Source organism: Astyanax mexicanus, chromosome 1 (genome assembly GCF_023375975.1).
Source record: "Astyanax mexicanus isolate ESR-SI-001 chromosome 1, AstMex3_surface, whole genome shotgun sequence".
NCBI classification, from domain to species: Eukaryota; Metazoa; Chordata; class Actinopteri; order Characiformes; family Acestrorhamphidae; genus Astyanax; species Astyanax mexicanus.
The window spans coordinates 15,666,987-15,681,321 of record NC_064408.1 but is presented as its reverse complement, the minus strand read 5'-3'; the positions used below and the strand labels follow the sequence as shown (position 1 = coordinate 15,681,321).

Here is a 14,335-nt window from a genome sequence, read left to right as displayed (position 1 = left end):
TAATGCAAATAAATTGTTGTGTGATTTTTTTTGGTCACTTATGAAATACTGTCAATATTTTAAAGAGCAATAACATCTAACAAACTTAACCAGACCACTTTGTGTGTGTATGAAACATCTGACCTGAGGTTGTTTGAACTATGATGAAAAATATATATAATAATAATAATAATAATAATAATAATAATAAAATGCCTCTCTGGCCAGATTTTTTGTACATTCCTCCCATGTCTCTCTCTCGCGCTCGGCGTGTCTTTGTTTTTTTTCCCCGTCGTGTCCCAATTTACTAGATGAGGAAAAGGGTTTTCACAGGTCTGGTTGGCAGAGGAAAGCGTTTGGTGATCTTCCTCAACATTAAACAGAAAAAAGAATACAATAACGCTGCTGTTTCAGTATCGTCTGCTGAGACGCGGAAAAGCACCGCACTGTTAAAATATCAATGTGCCAAAGTCACAGCTGGCTCTTAAAGAAAATGACTACTGGCACACTGATTGGTTTATTTCACATTACGCCCAAAACACTCATGATTAATTAAGATAATTAGTTCATGCCTTTTGTGTTTATTTATTGTCCCCTCACGATACCAAAGACACACTGAAACGACCTAAATCAAGCTGTGCAATGTGCAATTGAACAGTGCAATATAGATCGCCAAAATAGGACCATTTGTCTCCTTCCAAATCAGGTATACTACTGCTTTTAGTTTAAATAAAAAATAAGTCTTAGGGACTGCTGCTTAAATTTTAAGCTTATAGTTTATAAAATGCAGATATGTCATTAAAAAAAAAGGAAATATGATATTCTTTTGTTGGTGCACCTCAAAAAAATCTCATTAAAAATTATTGTTTTGCAAATTGTATTCATGCATTATGTTGTTATACTTAAGCTTCATCCACATTTCTACCTAAATTTTAGCAACCTGGAAAACTCCTGTTAATCAACTTAAAAGGAATAAGATGGTAAGACATGCACTCATACTGGACAAACATAACCACACACACACACATACACACGCATACACAGACACACACACACAGCAGCAGCAAAAGCAGACTAAACCATGATGTCAAGATATGTTTGTGGTGAAGTGAAGTCATAGGCAGAAATACTCCTCTCCTCTGGGTGTTTACGCCACAGGATGGAACTGTGATGCCTTTACCACTCCAGCTTCACTTTTCAGGTGAAACAGGATCTGAGCTGTATTCAGAATAAAAAGCCCACTGCCACATCGCCCAGTGACCTCACACCAATGCCAGTTTACACGGCAGCACCATTTAGCACATTCCTCCGGCCCAGTTCGGGTTTCGTTTGCAGTGCGACGCTTATTCTTGAACACCATCGTGATGACATGCAGAGAGGGGATTAGTGTCCACTATGTGTGTGAGTGTATTTGTGTCTTTCCCTCGGGTGCATGTGCTCATTTTAGTCTCAGATTGCAGAAGTGTAATTGCTATATCTTTTTTCTGACCACAGTGTTAGCTATATATCTCTCACCTCACAAATCAATTATATCTCCAACTCCACATCAGAAAACATTGGGGTCAGTATAAAAATACAAATAAATCAAGAAAAAACTATGTTACTGCAGACTGTATGAAGCCAAGATATTCCATGTTTTGTGTGGTTAGATTAATTACATTTATTAATATACATCCACTTCTACATTACAGGCCTGCAACTCAATCCAAAAAAAGTTGGGACAGCAAAAGCATGTTCCACTTTCCACAACATTAAAAAGACATTTTAGGAGTTTCCACTGTTTTTTATTTTATTTATATTCATCCTGCAAACAAAAGTCTTATGTTGTGCAACAATACAGTGACTTTAATTGTGCATTTATTAATGTAAAATTCTCCACACATTCTCTACTAGAACAGGTCAGCCCAGTTTCTGCATCCATTTCTTTGTAATGTGTAGCATGTGGTTTTGCATTGTCTGGTTAAAAAAGGCATAAAAATCCCTGGAACATTTGTCACCTAGAAGGCAGCACCAGGTGCATCACGATGCTCATTGCTATCTTACACCCCATCTTTAGTTTAGGAATATATTTACACTGACGGGCGTGGTGGACTGGAAGTGAGGTAAAAATCTGTGTTGAAGTAAATATCTGGCATGATTTTATCTTGGGCCACTGACTTTTTAAAACCCAGACAACAGTCAACAGTCAGCCTTGCATTGCTGTTACCTTAAATGAGCTGCTGGCATATCCCATAAAAGCAGGTAAGTATCCTCTGCTGAGACACACAAAAGTGCTGCACTGTTAAGAACCGAATGCGCTAAAGTCACAGCACACCTGCCTTTTAAAGGGAATGACAACTGGCACACTGACTGGTTTATTTCACGTTGCGCCCCAAACACAGCCATGATTAATTAAGAGAATTAGTTCATGCATTTTGTGCGTTTTGAGGCATATTTTTTGCACCCTCACAATACCAAAGACACACTGACACACCCTAAATATGTTATATTTATATGATATTTTATATGTTATATTTATATTATATATTATTAGAGCTTGATAAAGGTTATCCAAAGTAATCCCATACCCATGAGGTTATTAGTTATCAGTTAGTTATCAGTTATTGTTAAATGAGGGTTTTTGACACAGTGCTGTCTGAGGGATCTGAGATCACTGGTGTTCAGCTTAGGCTTGTGGCCTTGCTCATTACACACTAAATTACACACTAATTTCTCCTGATTCTTTTAATTGTTTAATGATATTATGCACTGTAGAGGGAGAAAATGCAACCCCCTTCACATCTTTCTTTAAGGAATATTGTTTCAATAATGTTATTTATCATTTGTTACAAACTGGAGATGTTTAACGTCAATACTTGCCCTAAATTGCTCCCTTGCAGGCCTGTAAAGCAGGAATGAATTAAATTTGAGATTTTGAGACAAAACTTTTTCTTGGTCTCATACTGTCTCAACCTTTTCTGATTTGGGGTTGTTGGAATGATAAAGGCCAAGTTAAGTCCTTGAAGACCTTAAAAACTAGAAAAGTATAGTGTCTTTATTGTCTTCACCTCAAAATTCACATGGGACCACCTTAGGAGACACAAGCTGAAGGTTTTTCCATTGCCATCACAGTCCCCTCATCTAAAGACTATTGCAAATTATTAAAACATATAATGTAACCATGAGTACATGAATAATCTAAACTCATTCATTCTAATCTAAAATGAATGAGCTCATCACAATGGCAACTACTCCTCACCTCCTGAGTCCAGACCTCAGTGTCATTGAATGGGTTAATTTCTCAGTTTCTTTGTTTTTTAAACAAAGCCAGGACATTTTGTCCTGGAAATGTACGATAACACACACACGCACACACATAAACACATACACCACTAAGCATAGAGTGAAGGCGTCTAATGGAGTGTGTCCGTTGTGTAACAGCTCCATGTTCCACTCCAGGCGACGCCAAACCATGAGTTGAAAAGGAGAGTTCCATGTTAAGCTTCCCAGACTGGTCTCCTGCTGGGCTGTCTGTCACACACACACACACTGACTGTGGAAATCCTCAATCTTGGAGCAATAAAGAAACATGGCAAACGCCTGTTAGGGAAAAAATCAAAGGTCCAGGAGATTCCTCTGCAGCATCCTAAGACCTGATCTTCTGAAGAATCTCTGTTTAGGGAGCAATGATTCAGCAGGAAACGCAGACAGATACAAACACACACGCACTCACTCACACCGTGTTTTACAATCCCCCACCAAACGGAATAAACAGATTACTGGCAACCCTCACTGATCTGTCAGTGTGAGTGATATACGTCCGGGAACACACAGACGGACGGAGGTGGACTGTCCTGAAGCTGCTCTGAATCGACCTGAAGAGGCTTTTAACACAGACCATCACCATTTAACAAGGCCAGACCACCAGCTCACCAGCAGCGGAGAGTCAGGAGGGTCTCAACTGCCTTTACCTGTATAGATACCACACACACACACACAAACACAAACTCAAACTAAAACTGCATGAAATGGACAAAATACACTATTACAGTTCATATTCTTATAATTTGATTGCAGAATTCTTTACGTGACTAATGGTAGAAATTACTTGGTATTTTATTTAAGGCATTTTAGACGGTATAAAAGAATGATGATTTGTACTTTATTTGAGTAGTACTTTTTTAACATTGCATTAAGTTACTCTACTAATATACACTACCTGGCTAAAAAAATACAAAGGTCACACACTCTAATATTTAGTTGGACCGTCTTTTCACCAAGATCTTGCAGCAGCATTGATGACGGTAAAGTCTGACCACTGCACAAAGCCTTCTCCATCCAGCACATCCCAAAAATGTAGCTAAGCTAAACAAAGCTGTAATTGTTAAAAATAAAATAATTTTAAGGTCAAACGAGTGCTGGATGTTAATCTATACAGATTTCTCTAATGGGAACTGTTTATTTGGGTGAGTAAAGCGCTTCTTTGTATTTACAGTAAGCTTAGATTTCCAGATTTCCACATAAAAAGGCAGGGTGCAGCAGCATTAGCGCTAGCATTAGCACTAGCATTAGTGGCTACCTGCTAGCAGTAGCTGTGCATAGCGGCTAATGCCACCCGACAGCGCTATACTAAGGAACCCTGAGTGTTCTGATAAGCCAGGGCAATATTACCTAGTATTTCATCCCACGTAGCTTGCTTTAACGCGGTAAACTTGCAGACTACAGGCCGATTAACTCACCTCAGAATGCGCTTAGTGCAGATAGCAGCTAATGCTAATACTGCTCCAGCCTCGGTGCTGAAGAAACTTCACTGAAACTCCTGTATAAAGCTGTACTTCAATGGAGTGACTTTACTGCTCTTTACAACCTGACTGGTAAAATTCATACATATGGTGCACAGGATTATAAGGTGCAGTGACATTTTTTGGGAAAATGAAAGGGTTATAAGTGTGCCATATAGTGCAAATAAATACGATACTGTGTCATACCATGAATTTAGCATTGTAACAGGAACATTGTATGCTCTGATTAAAATAATTTCTGTAGACACAGTCATACCAGGTATTGCTGGTATCCCGTCATCCAGCTGAATGTTGTGTTATCTGGTTAGGGTTAGCTTTTAGCCTAGCATGGATTCCCACTTACTTACCATGCTATTGCTTACTTGTGCACTGCTATAAGTGTCTTTTCCACTGCTATTTAAAGGCCAATATTACTATAGCAAATTATGACAGGACACACACACACAAAAAACCTCCTTACTCTGTCTGCCCTGCTGGTTTTTGACACGTCACTCCAGCTTAAAGAGCGTCTAGCCAACTCCATCTCACTCCACGAGAAGCCAAACGGAAAGGAAAGGCCAGGAAAGGTTGAATATTTACTGCCTGTTTCCATATTATTAGAAATTTCCAGCAGGCCGTTCTGAGGCCTGTAGCTTCCCCTGACAGTCAGGGGTTTACCAGACACAGCTGGTCCACGATGGACATCTGAGGTCCTTGGCCACTCTGTTAAAAAACACAAAATCGCTAAAATCGAAACGCCTCATGCATTTTATAAGTAATAAATATGAGCCAGTCCATACTTTATGGAGAGGAGGTAAGATAAATTAAACTGACTGCTCCTCGTTGTCCAGTCCTGCTCATGCTGAGTTAAGTCTGACACGCTGCGTGCAGAAGAAAGCTTATGTAGCACCTGCTCTGCGGAGCCAACAATCAGCACGGCTGCAATATCTCATGTATTATTTTGTAACATGAAATACAGGCTGTATAACTAACACAGCAGGTCCATCAGTGCCTGAAGTGTTCCAGCAGCAACACCACACACCAGAAGGTAGGAAGCTACTTCATAAAAGCCAAAATGTGAGGATTTTAGCTTTTCAAGAGGTAAAATATCTTTTATTTTCCTCTTAAACCTTTCATGGGTGTGAGAAAAATATACACCCTGAAATACCCTGAAATATCGTGATATTATTTTAGAGCCATATTGCCCACCCCTAATCTGAACCATGCCCAAACACATTCCCCACCAAAACCTGCTTCATTTGAGTGTGTGATCTGTCCACATTGGGCCAGAATGGCTGCAGGTTTTCATTTTAGCCAAGCAGAAGCACATAAGATAAGTTGTAAACATTAGATATTAAATATAGAAAAATATTAAAGGAGTGGATATAAGTTGTTTAGAATACAACACTGCTACACCAACGGCACACTGTGGACAGGTTTGACACCCCTAGGCTCGTGCATGGTTCATGCTTCTGGACTTATGAAAGTTATGCATCTCATGTGATTAATAACCATGCACAAACACAGAACACAAGCATGACTTCAATGATGCTGCCTGCAAAAAAAATATATAATAAAAATCATATTATTTGTGAGGAACGATGAATAGAACATCACTGTGTTGCATAATCAATAAATCTTGAAGAAATATGAGAGGGTTTTGTATTATTGCATAAGTACTGTCTGCATCACCTGTCTAGTCTGTAATGTGCATGTGTGTTCCTTTACAATGATTTTACATACTTTTATAATAATTTTTCATAAAATGTCTTAGGGAAAGTCTAAAAAAGGAACAGTAAATATGAAGCAGAGGCACTATGCCGGTATTCCAAGATTGTGAATCTTCAGTTTACAATAAAGCCTCAAAAAGTCCAGTAGGACTCAACCAAGGTCCATTACGTTAATGAAGGTCCTGCAGACTTTAATGTGCTATCCAACAAGACGATGCTCGTCCACATACTGTTGCTTTCTCAATAACTTGAATTGAAGACACAAATGCTATGCTATGGCCATCAGCACCACCACGCCAATTACTGATTAAAAATTTATGGGATGATACATTGAACATGCTTTCAACACTAGGGGTGGGCGTATGGTGGGATATGGCCCTAAAATAATATCACAATATTTTATGGTATTTTCACATCAACGATACTCTATAACAAAACACTGAATTAAATAAACTAACTCAAGAAAACACTAAACACTAAAAATAATATATAATTATTACAAATATATAAAAATATAACATTTTATTATTGCATCTGATATGATATGTCAAGAGATATTAAAAAATACAATAATTTTATCAGATTTGTATTACAAGTAAATGATCCAGAATGTCATAATACTACTAATAATGCACTTCAAATATCTCCATATATCCAGGACTGAAGTAAAATAAATAATACTGGACAGATATGAATGAATAAATGAAGTTACATTTATATAGCGCCTTTCTAGAAACCCTAGGACGCTTTACAATTTACACGTTTTACACACAACCATTCAAACTCAGAACTCATCCACACACCGGTGAGAAGCGACAGCCAATAGCGCACAGCGTACTCTCAACCGGAAACCACCGTCTACCTGAAAAGGACTGCATCGGGCACTACAGCATTTACCCAAGACAGAGTGCCAATCCATATCTGGGCACAGTCATACATATATTTACACACACACAAACTTACATACATACCACACATATTAATCTGATATAATCTGTCTCTAGTAGATATATATTGGGAAATGAGATTAGTGTGAAATTTTCTATTAACACAGCAAAAAAACAGCAAAAAAAATAAGTAGTACCTTGATGGCACGATATTTCAGGGTTATAATGTCGTTTACGATATTCCAAAAAGTTGCCGATATTATAGCGTACGATACAATATCGCATCGTGTTGAAGAAAAGCATTACAGCAACACAAAGCTGCCTCCACCATGCTTCACTGTCAGGACAATGTTTACTGAGGAATGGGCAATGTTAGTTTAGATTTGCACCACACATTCAACTCAGACAGCGATGTACCCCACAGCATTAAACCTGGTGCTGAGCCCAAACACAAAGAGCCCAGTAGCCCAAAGCCAGCTCCGGAACATTCTGTGCCAGTGGCACCTACTTTAACAGGAGTCAGGGCTCCTTGAAAAGTCATTTAAAGCCGCAGCAGTGCTAACTATACTCACCTTCCATTACTGTTATAAACCTCAAACACATGAACAGCCCGTCTTGGCCGGAAAAAAAATACATGCTAAAATTATTGCGTGTGGAATGGTGGGGACGATGTCATAATTAAGAATAGCACCATGCTGGCCGGCCACGAGCCGTCCACTTTAGGCCCCAGCTCGCTGACATCCTGTTCTGGTGATGACACAGGGACAGGAGAGGTCAGCCTGCAGAAAAGCTTGCACGGTGCATTTGTATATACAGCCATATGAAAAAGTTTGGGCACCCCTATTAATCTTAATCATTTTTAGTTCTAAATATTTGGGTGTTTGCAACAGCCATTTCAGTTTGATATATCTAATAACTGATGGACACAGTAATATTTCAGGATTGAAATGAGGTTTATTGTAAAAGAAGCCATTTCTGCAAGCACGCCACAAACAGAGTGGCCTGAGGTGTGCTTTTGCGTACCTCAGGCGACTCTGTTTGTGGCGTGCTTGCAGAAATGCCTTTTTTCGCATCACTCTCCCATACATCCTTGTGCAAAGTGCGCTGTATTGTTGAGCGATGCAGAAATGGCCTGTTTTGATGAGCCCATGATGCCACTCTTCAGAGGAGATTCAAATAGGAGAACAACTTGCAATCGGTCACCTTAAATACCTTTTCTCATGATTGGATACACCTGGCTATGAATTTCAAAGCTCAATGAGGTTACCAAACCAATTTTGTGCTTCAGTAAGTCAGTAAAAAGTAGTTAGGAGTATTCAAATCAATAAAATGATAAGGGTGCCCATACTTTTGCATTGGTCAAATTTTGGTTGAATGCATATTGCACATTTTCTGTTAGTACAATAAACCTCATTTCAATCCTGAAATATTACTGTGTCCATCAGTTATTAGATATATCAAACTGAAATGGCTGTTACAAACACCCAAATATTTAGAACTAAAAATGATTGAGATTAATAGGGGTGCACAAACTTTTTCATATGACTGTATATGTGCAACAGAAAAAAGAAAGAAAAGAGAACAAACTTGGAATAGTTTGGAAAATGAGAATTTTAAGATAATATATTTTAATTCCTGCATTTCAGAGAGTAAATAACCAAGCAATTTAGTGTTTAAGGTCTTATGTTATGGTCAGTCCAGTACTCTTATCTTTCACAGCTATGCCTTTGTGATGTATGCAGCATATGGTTTGGCACTGTCTTGTTGAAAAAAAACATTGACATTCCTGAATAAGATCTTGAAACTACTATGAACTTAATATCGTCGCTGTCCAATGAAAACCAAGTGGTAATAATTTGAACAGACAAACTGTCCCTGTACACTGTGCCAAATTTTCTTGATGAACGGACCAATAGAAACACTTCAAAATGACCTAAAATAAAACTTTTTTTACACTGACTTCCATTGAAACTTCAGTTTTTTCTCTTTTCTGTAAAGTTGCTGTTTTGCAGATACTTGTTTTTCATTGGACAGCGACAATATACTTTAATTATGCATAACAGACGTGAACATATTGCATCTAAGAGTCTGGATCGTTCTTTTTATATACAGTTTAAGCTAATGGCACCTTATTTTTTTCGAGAAAAGATCTGGAATACACCCTTGTCTGACCGCAATACATATTTTAACTGTGTATTGGTTCATCCCAGAAGCTTTTGAGCAAAGAGAAGTCGACACCACTTCTAGACATGATTAACACAGAGCTTCTGTTTTAAAACAATACAAAAGGGGACATACCATACTATACCTCTTTTTACACTACAAGTTAGAATAAGTCTATAGGCTGTACAAAACATGTTCATGATATTCTTTGCACAAAATCACTCTCACATTAAGAGATCTCACCAGCTCTATTCTCGCCAGTTTCAATCCCTTTCAGAATGAGCCGTTTAAGGCTTCTGTCACTTTTATGCAAATAAGCTGTTGCTGGCCACGCCATGTTTACGCTGAGCATTTATAACAAACCAGCTAGTCCATGTTTGACTGCAATAGAAACACAAAATTCGTTATTTAAAAGTGCTTACATCTTCCTCATCTGCTGACATGTCACAGGCAGTAGGTAAAGATCCCTCTCTCAGAAGAAGTCTGCTGCCTAATCCTGCTGTGACAACACAATAAGGAAGCCATTCAAACGGCTCATAGAAGCATAACATTCCTGACACCAAACTCTTTCAGCTGATTAACTGTGATAGAAACACAAAACTGATTTTTAAAAAGGACTTAAATCTCCTGTATATGCTGACATCTCACGGACAGTAGCAACAGATCCCTCAGTCAGAAGAAGTCTGCTTTCTAACCCTGCTGTGTACTGTCTTTCCTTATTGTGACGACACAGTAATAGATCTATTCAAACGGCATAGAAGCATAAGCTTTCTGACACCAAACTCTTTCAGCTGATTCACAGAAAATGGTGGATGAATGGATGTATTTTTTTTGTGTTTGGAGTGTTTATAGGTGCAGTCGAGCGATAAGAGAAAATACAAAAGCATGCAAAAAGATATATTTTTTTGTTGTTCTATTAGCTACTGTGTTTTAGAATTATGGAATCGGGAATCTCGGGTGAGTTTTCTTAGTAAGTGAGCTTTTTAACAAGAGGCCTAATCTAAACTCTGAACTGCTTCTCTGCAAATCATGTAACATGTGAAAAATATATTTCCCACAATGTACTCGTGTGTGTGTGCAATTATGTTTGCAGTGAAAAAGCTGCTGGCAAAAGCCCCAGTAAATCCCTTCATTAAACAAAAAAAAAATCACACAGTACAAATGATCTTTACAGCGGTTGCATTACTGTTTGCATGTGTGCCATTAAACACATACACTTGGCTATTAGGCAAGTTCCTCAGAACACAGCAGAACATTCTATCACTATGTTGCCTCACACAATTTTACGACATTTCGTACTAAGTGAAGGATTACCCACCCTCAGGCTAATTGAATAAACAGAGAGATCAGAGCACGGTGATGAAGGCCAAGCCCAGAGCAGCCTGTACAGGATGGCTGAAGAATTGCTCACTATGCGTGCAAACAAATATTAGTACTGGCGTGTCAGGCAGGCAGTATTAGGGGAGAGACATGCTGTAAGATTGCCATTATTCTAGAGTAGATGTGTGTGTGGGCCTATTCAAATGGTTGAAATACCAAAAAAGATGCAGAGCTTTCAGACCTCAAATAATGCAAAGAAAACAAGTTCATATTCATATAGTTTTAAGAGTTCAGAAATCAATATTTGATGGAATAACCCTGGTTTTTAATCATGGTTTTCATGCATCTTGGCATGTTCTCCTCCACCAGTCTTACACACTGCTTTTGGATAACTTTATGCCACTCCTGGTGCAAAAATTCAAGCAGTTCAGCGTGATTTGATGGCTTGATATTTTAGAGGTTTTCCATTTGGTAAAATAAAAAAATATATAATTTTAAGTGGTCTCTTATTTTTTTCCAGAGCTGTAGAGTCACTAAGCTCCTGAGATACTTGTTTTTCATTGGACATCGAAAATATACTGTAGAATCACTTTGTAGTTCAATAATTGAACTGCCTGCCTTGTTTAAATTGCAATGGTTCTTATGAATATACTTATCTATGCCAATGGATGTGGTGTTCTTGGCAAATGAAAAGCACAGGTGCACCACTGACTGATTAAAAACCAGACAACAGACACCAGTTAGATGTTTATTGCTACCTTGGCAACGCATACATCCTCACTCATTACACACACAAAAGAGATACAACAGTGCACAGACTCATAAACCAAGTCAGTTTTCTCCGCTGAGATGTGCAAAAGAGCTGCACTGTTAAAATACCAATCCACCGAAGTCAAAGTGCACCTAACATGCTGATAATAATTTCAGCACTGCAGTGACACTGGCATGATGGTGGTGTGTAAGTAGAGTATGTTGTGACAGTATAAGTGGGTCCAGATACAGCAGTGCTGCTTGAGTTCTTAAACACCTCACTTTCTCAACTGTCCTGTGGGCAGTTTCCTTTGACCATTGATGAAGGACTAGGACCAACACAGTTGAGCAGCTGGGTAGGAGTGTCTAATAGAGTTGAGAGTCAGTGGATACAGTGTTTGAAAACTCCAGCAGCACCTTATACACAACCATCATGCCAGGGTAACCGACTGCAGTGCTGATAAAATTACCCATCACCCAAATAAATTTGCTGATGGTGGTCTATCCTGTGGGATCCTTTGAGAGTATTGAAGAACAGATACAGGACTACACTCCACAATTAACCATAGAACTACAAAGTGTTCCTATATGCTCAGTGAAGCTGAAAAAAAAAATATAACGTGTGTAGAAACAAAGACAACACGGTCATAATATTATGCTTCATAGGTTTTCCAGGATTTCAGGATTTCCTGCAGCTACTACTCTCAATTTAAGATCATATAAGGCCACCATCATTTTCTCCAGATGATCAGATACATCTCCTAGCCTGAATACTGCATAACACATGCAAGGCTTTAACCATGTTGACTAACATTGACTAAATTTGGGAATCCTTCGCGGAACATTCTGTCAAATTTGTGGCACGAATCAAAGGTACTTCAAGGTACGATAACCATAAAAAGGATACTGCCTGTGCCATTGGTACAGGCATTTTTAAGGTGGAACATGCCAGAGAACTTTATGTACGCTGACATAAAGGCCAGAAGTTCAGTTTCTTTTCCATGTGTAAACCAGATGCCTCAGTATCAAAGGCCACAACAGGCCTTCTTAAAGCAAAAGAGGGACTTGGTCATTATTTTAATGGTATATTGACTTACAATGGGGAGAATGCCCTGACATTGATACTCCACGTCCAGAACATTGCTAAGTTCACTATGTAACTCTGGTGGAGCTGCAAGGTTACACAGTGTTACCTGAATCATATTTGTTTCTGTAAAATCCTGTAATATTAATGTATGGCCTCCGTCCACATGATTCGGTCACTATCCGCTTGCCAACAAATGCATGTGTAGAGCATGTCCATGGGGTGAATTGCATACAAATGTAATTTGTATTTCCTTCAGTGAAGGGAAGTACATTTTACTTCACAACAGTTCAAAGACAAGTGGCAACAAAATACCTAAAGAAAAGAGCTAAACTTCATGAAAAATTCAAAGATTTTTTTCAATCTCACAAATTGTTATACTAATAATACAATTTGTAAATGAAAAGTAAACTCTAAAGATTTATAGACTCCACTGTACCTGTACACTGTATACTTGCCTTATATGATGAGATAGGAAACAGTGTTGTATTCCGTGACATTTGCCATGGACCTGTGGGATATCTAATGTGGGTTTCCTGTGTTAAATATGTGTGGGTTTACTACTAGTGTTGCTTGTCTTTTCTTATAGACAATTCTAGCCAAACATGCTCTGTCCACAGTGGGAGGTAATGCCTTCTATGATGTATTCCCTCTACACATGTGACACTGTATGTGGATCAAGGAATAATAAATGCCTATACAACTTAAGAAACGGAATGATCGGTCCATCTGGAACCAATTATCAGGCCTCACTCAAACTCAGATAATTCACGTCACCTTTTGAGGAGCCAATGTTTAACCTCACTCACAAGATAACACCTATGTTATTCTATGAATGCTAAGATATGCACATGACATTTGGCATGTTGCTGTTTATCATAATGCTAAAACTGCAGTTTTTCCACAGTATGTTGATGTAAATGGTTGGAAACCACACTATTCACGCATCTATTTGAGACGAAAGTAGGCACGTTTTAAGGCAAGTGTGTGCACAATGCTAATGGGTGATCATTTATTACCTACATTAGCCTCACAGCTCCAATAGAAAGCATAACAATTAGAATTCAATCACTGTACATTTCTCGTCTGATTGCTTTCCATTGTGGATCAGAGGAAAAAGTGTTTAAAATGAGATTGTTTTTGTACCAAAGTGTTTAATCAGTCAGCTTCCCAACCTGGAATCTGGCAGACCTTTCAGGCCTTTCACAATCTGAGCAAAATTATCATCAAAGAACAGCACACTCAGAGCCTGCAAACGCACTACGACATCTTACACGCGTCCAGCTAGTGAGGAATGACGCAAAGCTGTCGAATCCCAACTCAAGGCAGAGGATTAGCTTACGGCTGGCCATCACGTAGCCATCGTGCTGTCCAATCACACGCGTATCTTGACCTATCAGGTATTTTTGATTGGGCGCCATTCCATCCAGACATAAGAGGCCCGGCTTTCTGTGCTTCCAGGCACCAGGCACCCGCAGCCGTGCGGTAATGAATGATAAGTACAGCCAATCTGCAGCCAAAAACAACAGCACCGCCGACACAGCGAAGCACAATTAAACGCTGCGTTGCATAATTTTCCACTTTTCCAGAGCAGACACAGATTTGGATGTGGTTCTGTTCACAGGCAAGGCCTAATTTTCCCCATAAACAGGTTCAATAAAA

The 14,335-nt window shown here is 38.8% G+C and overlaps 1 protein-coding gene across 2 annotated transcripts in view; it reads right to left on the bottom strand.

Moving 5' to 3' along the window:
- Positions 1–14,335, bottom strand: part of snx19a (sorting nexin 19a) — a 48,734-nt gene that overhangs the window by 22,682 nt on the left and 11,717 nt on the right. The window contains exon 10 of one of the 2 annotated variants that reach the window (XM_049471076.1): positions 1,761–3,929. The exons of the other annotated variant lie outside the window; for it this stretch is intronic. Within the exon in view, the coding sequence (XP_049327033.1) occupies positions 3,926–3,929 (4 nt within the window). The 3' untranslated portion in view covers positions 1,761–3,925. Of the gene's footprint in view, positions 1–1,760; positions 3,930–14,335 lie in introns of those variants that run through there. 2 annotated transcript variants of the gene reach the window in all.